General features: G+C 43.8%; 1 protein-coding gene across 1 annotated transcript; it reads right to left on the reverse strand.

The window, feature by feature from the left end:
* Window positions 1-1,125: 1,125 nt before the first annotated feature.
* LOC128661413 (uncharacterized) lies at window positions 1,126-5,286 on the reverse strand. Its single transcript, XM_053715669.1, has 6 exons — window positions 5,121-5,286; window positions 4,600-5,011; window positions 4,411-4,553; window positions 2,819-3,280; window positions 1,880-2,158; window positions 1,126-1,787 (listed from the first exon to the last, which is right to left on the reverse strand). The coding sequence occupies exons 1-6, from the start codon at window positions 5,284-5,286 to the stop codon at window positions 1,126-1,128; spliced, it is 2,124 nt and encodes a 707-aa protein (XP_053571644.1).
* Between the last annotated feature and the right edge of the window lie 334 nt (window positions 5,287-5,620).

Genomic DNA, 5,620 nt, shown 5'->3' on the forward strand with positions numbered 1-5,620 from the left:
TGGTTAGAATCCGGCCTATGTTTAAGTTTCTGACTCTTCCTTAGAGTCTTAATTTAGTTCTGAGAGTTCTTCAACAGGCTCCGTTTGGTTTGAGCCTATGCATTCTTTGGATATTAAGTTGTTAACCTGGAAGGTTTTGTTTTTGATTGCTATCTCTTCGGCTAGAAGAGTTTCTGAGCTTTCAGCGTTACAGTGTGAAGCTCCTTTCCTTATTTTTCATTCGGATAAGGTAGTATTGCTTACTGCTTTAGGTTTTCTTCCCAAGGTTGTTTCAGATAAAAATATTAATGAAGAAATTGTTGTTCCTTCTTTGTGTCCTAATCCTTCTTCTCATAAGGAACGTTTGTTGCACATTCTTTATGTAGTTCGTGCATTGAAATATTATTTGCAGGCGACTAAGAATTTTCACCAGTCTTCTTCTTTATTTTTTGTTTTTTCTGGGAAGTGTAAGTGTCAGAAAGCTATGGCTACTTCTCTTTCTTGCTGGTTGAGGAGTGGTATTCATTTGGCATATGAAACTGCTTGTCAGCAGCCTCCTGAGAAAATCATGGCTCATTCCACGAAGGCGGTTTCTTCTACTTGAGCTTTCAAAAATGGTGCCTCTATAGATCAGATTTGCAAGGCTGCCACTTGGTCATCTTTACATACTTTTTCAAAATTTTACAAATTTGATACCTTTGCTTCAGCTGAGGCGGCTTTTGGGAGAAAGGTTCTTCAAGCAGTGGTGCCTTCGGTTTAGGCTTACTGTCTTGTCCCTCCCTTATCATCTGTGTCCTCTAGCTTGGGTATTGATCCCCAATAGTAATTATGATGATCCGTGGACTCACCGTGTCATTAGAAAGAAAATTAAATGTATGCTTACCTGATAAATTTGTCCATGGCCCTCCCTGTTTTCAGACAGTTTAGAAAGAAACAAATTTATCAGGTAAGCATAAATTTCATTTTTAAAGGGACAAAAAATTGAGAAATTAGAAGCTCCATTTTAATTTATGAAGCTACAATAAGGAGGTAGTTTTGTCATGTTTGTGATTAGATCAGGAGAGGGGAGTTTATTCTTTGAGGTGATTTCTGACTTAGGGTTCTTTTTGGTAACAGGTTTACTGCTGGAGCTTGGTAGAGAACACTTTACTGCTGGAGCATGGCACATAACAGGTTACTGTTGTGGTTTGGTAGGAGCAGATAACTGCTGATGCTTGGCAGAAACAGGTAAATGCTGAGTCTTGGCAGAAGCTGGTTGCTGTTGTGGCTTGGCAGAAGCTGGTTACTGTTGTGGCTTGGTAGATGTAGGTTACTGCTGATGCTTAGTAGATGCAGGTTACTGCTGAGTCTTGGCAGAGGCATGTTACTGCTGAGGCTTGGCTGAAGCTGGTTACTGCTGATGCTTGTCAAAAACAGGTTACTGCTGAGTCTTGGCAGAAGCTGGTTAATGCTATGGCTTGGCAGAAGCTGGTTACTGCTGAGGCTTGGCAGATACACATTACTTCTAAAGCTTGGTAGAAGCAGGTTACTGCTGTGGCTTGGCAGAAGCTGGTAAGTGCTGAGGCTTGGCAGAAGCTGGTTACTGCTGAGGCTTGGCAGAAGTAGATTAATGCTGAGGGTTGGCAGAAGCTGGTTACTGCTGAGGTTTGACACAAAACAGGTTACTGCTGAAGCTTGGTAGAAGCTGGTTACTGTTGAGGCTTGGCAGAGGCCTGTTACTGCTGAGGCTTGGCTGAAGATGGTTACTGCTGAGGCTTGGCAGATGCAAATTACTGCTAAGGCTTGTTTGAAGTTGGTTACTGCTGAGGCTTGGCACAGAACATATAACTGCTAAAGCTTGGCACAGAACATATAACTGCTAAGGCTTGGTAGAAGCTAGTTACTGCTGAGGCTTGGTTACTGATGAGGCTTGGCAGAAGCTGGTTACTGCTGAGGATTGGCAGAAGCTGGTTACTGCTGAGGCTTGGCAGAATCTGGTTACTGCTGAGTAATGGCAGAAGCTGGTTACTGCTGAGTCTTGGCAGAAGCTGGTTACTGCTGAGGCTTGGCAGAGGCATGTTACTGCTGTAGCTTGGTAGAAGCAGGTTACTGCTGAGGCTTGGCAGAAGCAGGGTACTGCTGAGGCTTGGCAGATACAGGTTACTGATAGAGCTTGGTAGAGAACAGGTTACTGCTAGAGCTTGATAAAGAACAAGTTACTGCTAGAGCTTGGCAGAGAACAGGTTACTACTAGAGCTTGGTAGAGAACAGGTTACTGCTAGAGTTTGGTAGAGAGCAGGTTACTGCTGCAGCTTGGCAGAGAACAAGTTACTGCTAGAGATTGGTAGAGAACAGGTTACTGCTGCAGCTTGGCAGAGAACAGGTTACTGCTAGAGCTTGGCAGAGAACAGGTTACTGTTGGAGCTTGTGAGAGAGCAGCTTACTGTTGTAGCTTGGAAGAGAACCGGTTACTGCTGGAGCTTGGTAGAGAACAGATTACTGCTGGAGCTTGGCTGAGAACAGGTTACTGCTGGAGCTTGGCTGAGAACAGGTTACTGCTGGAGCTTGGCTAAGCACAGGCTACTGCTGGATCTTGACAGAGAACAGGTTACTGCTGGAGCTTGTGAGAGAGCAGGTTACTGGAGCTTGGCAGAGAACAGGTTACAGCTGGAGTGTGGCAGAGAACAAGTTACTTCTGGAGCTTGGCACAGAACAGGTTACTGCTGGAGCTTGGCACATAACAGGTTACTGTTGTGGCTTGGTAGAAGCAGGTTACAGCTGGAGCGTGGCAGAGAACAAGTTACTGCTGGAGCTTGGCAGAGAACAGGTTACTGCTGGAGCTTGGCACATAACAGGTTACTGTTGTGGCTTGGTAGGAGCAGGTTACGGCTATAGTTTGATAGGAGCAGGTAACTTCTGAAGCTTGTCAGAAACAGGTTACTGCTGTGGCTTGGCAGAAGCTGGTTACTGTTGTGGCTTGGCAGAAGCTGGTTACTGCTGAGACTTGGTAGAAGCTGGTTACTGTTGAGGCTTGGCAGATGCACATTACTGCTGTAGCTTGGTAGAAGCTGGTTACTGCTGAGGGTTGGCAGAGACATGTTACTGATGTGGCTTGGCAGAAGCTGGTTACTGCTGAGGCTTGGCAGAGGCAAATTACTCCTGAGGCTTGGCTGAAATTGGTTACTGCTGAGGCTTGGCAGAAGCAGGTTACTGCTGAGGCTTGGTACAGAACATATTACTGCTGAGGCTTGGTAGACACAGGTTACTGCTGTAGCTTGGTAGAAGCTGGGTGCTGCTGAGGCTTGGCAGAAGCTGGTTACTGCTGAGGGTTAAATTAACTGAATGTCATAAACCGTGCACTAGTATATATGCCTTAAGCTCACTTCCAAAAGTCCCCTAGCGGACTTAAAAGGTAACAGTAATGATATGGGTGTGGAAGGAAGCGCTAAAAGCTTAAAAGGCTAAAAATGCTTAAAAATAGTGACAATTTATTGTAATGACATAAAAACAGTGATTCAAGCATATAAAATACAAGCATATAAAAATACAATATTACAATGGCTAAAAACTACATGGATCCATGATGAAATAAAAGAGTTGATACACGTTGAAGCTATACCATAGGAGGTTATGTACAAAAGATGCAAACACAGCAAGGAATAAATAAAAAATGGGTTAATAACCAATCATGTGATGTGTGTAGCAATAACAAGTTCAAAACATAAGGTGAGTGAATAAAAAGTTCCAAAGATCACAAAAGTACAAAAGTGTCCAAATAAATTAAGTACAAAGTGTCCAAATAATAATGTCCAAACGTTGGTGTGTAATATTCAGTCCAAACTCCAATGTGTCATGAAAGAGTGATAAATATGAAAAAATAAAAATGCAAAAAATCCAGATTGGTTTCCAAAGAGTGAACACGAAATGTTTGATCCTATATATGTGTGAAAAAATATAAAGTAAAAAAGTAAAAAATGGAAAAAATAGAAAAAATAGAAAAAATAAATAAAAATAAAAAGAAAAAAGAAAAAAATATATAGAGATATCCTGAACCTGCAAATAAACAAGAAAAACAATGGTGCAATAAAGTTTTTACACTTTTCAGAATGATAGAAATAAGCTCACCAGTATGTCAACGCTTTTCGACCTTTCCCAGGCCTTTTTCAAGACTTGTAGTCTTGAAAAAGGTATGGGAAAGGCCGAAACGCGTTGACATACTGTGTTTGCATCTTTTGTACATAACCACCTATGGTATAGCTTCAACGTGTATCAACTCTTTTATGTCATCATGGATCCATGTAGTTTTTAGCCATTGTAATATTTTATTTTTATATGCTTGTATTTTATATGCTTGAATCACTGTTTTTATGTCATTACAATAAATTGTCACCATTTTTAAGCATTTTTAGCCTTTTAAGCTTTTAGCGCTCTCTTCCACACCCATATCATTACTGCTAAAGGTTGGCAGAGGCATTTTACTGATGTGGCTTGGTAGAAGCTGGGTACTGCTGAGGCTTGGCAGAAGCTGGTTACTGCTAAGGCATGGCAGAAGCAGGTTACTGCTGAGGCTTGGCAGAAGCAGGTTACTGCTGTGACTTGGCAGAAGTTGGTTACTGATGTGTCTTGGCAGAAGCTGGTTACTGCTGAGGCTTGGTTACGGCTGAGGCTTGGCAGAGGCATGTTACTGCTGTAGCTTGGTAGAAGCTGGTTACTGCTGAGGCTTGGCAGACACAGGTTACTGCTGTGGCTTGGTTTCTGCTGAGGCTTGGCAGAAGCTGGTTACTGCTGAGGCTTGGCAGAAGCTGGATACTTCTGAGACTTTGCAGAAGCTGGTTTCTTCTGAGGCTTGGCTGAAGTTGGTTACTGCTGAGGCCTGGCTGAAGTTGGTTACTGCTAAGGCTTGGCACAGAACATATAACCGCTGAGGCTTGGTAGAAGCAGGTTACTGCTGTAGCTTGGTAGAAGCTGGTTACTGTTGAGGCTTGGCATACGCAGGTTACTATTGAGGGTTGGCAGAAGCTGGTTACTGGTAAGGCTTGGCAGAAGCTGGTTACTGTTGAGGCTTGGCAGACGCAGGTTACTGCTGAGGCTTGGCAGATGCAGGTTACTGCTGAGGCTTGGCAGACGCAGGTTACTGCTGAGGCTTGGCAGATGCAGGTTACTGCTGAGGCTTGGCAGATACTGGTTACTGCTGAGGCTTGGCAGATGCAGGTTACTGCTGAGGCTTGGCAGACGCAGGTTAGTGCTGAGGCTTGGCAGACACAGGATACTGCTGAGGCTTGGCAGAAGCTGGTTACTGCTGAGACTTGGTAGACTGAAAGCAGGCATATTTTACTGACTGTGATGCCCATCTGGACTAGACAATGTGGCAGGGTGGCTTAGAGGATTACCCCATGCCTGGGTTAGACTGAGGGCCCATTCCAAGGCTAGGAATAAGGGAATGGGGTAATGCAAAGGAAAGGTCTGGCAGGATGAGGTCAGAATCAATATGAGCAGTTAAGTACAAAAATAGTAAGCTGAGGCTTGGCAGAAGCTGGTTACTTTTGAGGCTTGGCAGAAACTGGTTACTTCTGAGGCTTGGTAGAAGCAGGTTACTGCTGAGGCTTGGCAGAAGCTGGTTACTGCTGAGGCTTGGTAGACTGAAGCAGGCACATTTTACTGA

This window comes from Bombina bombina, chromosome 5 (assembly GCF_027579735.1).
Source record: "Bombina bombina isolate aBomBom1 chromosome 5, aBomBom1.pri, whole genome shotgun sequence".
Classification (NCBI taxonomy): Eukaryota; Metazoa; Chordata; class Amphibia; order Anura; family Bombinatoridae; genus Bombina; species Bombina bombina.

Excerpts from the sequence above, each read along its gene's own strand:
- LOC128661413 (XM_053715669.1), bottom strand. The coding sequence starts at position 5,286 with ATGCCTGCTTTCAGTCTACCAAGTCTCAGCAGTAACCAGCTTCTGCCA. Across the intron at positions 2,159-2,818 it reads GCTCCTACCAAGCCACAACA|CTCTAGCAGTAACCTGTTCT; the intron begins GTAACCTGTTAT and ends TTCTTTATCAAG. Across the intron at positions 1,788-1,879 it reads GCTTCTGCCAAGCCTCATCA|CCTCAGCAGTAACCAACTTC; the intron begins GTAACCAAGCCT and ends TTCTGTGCCAAG.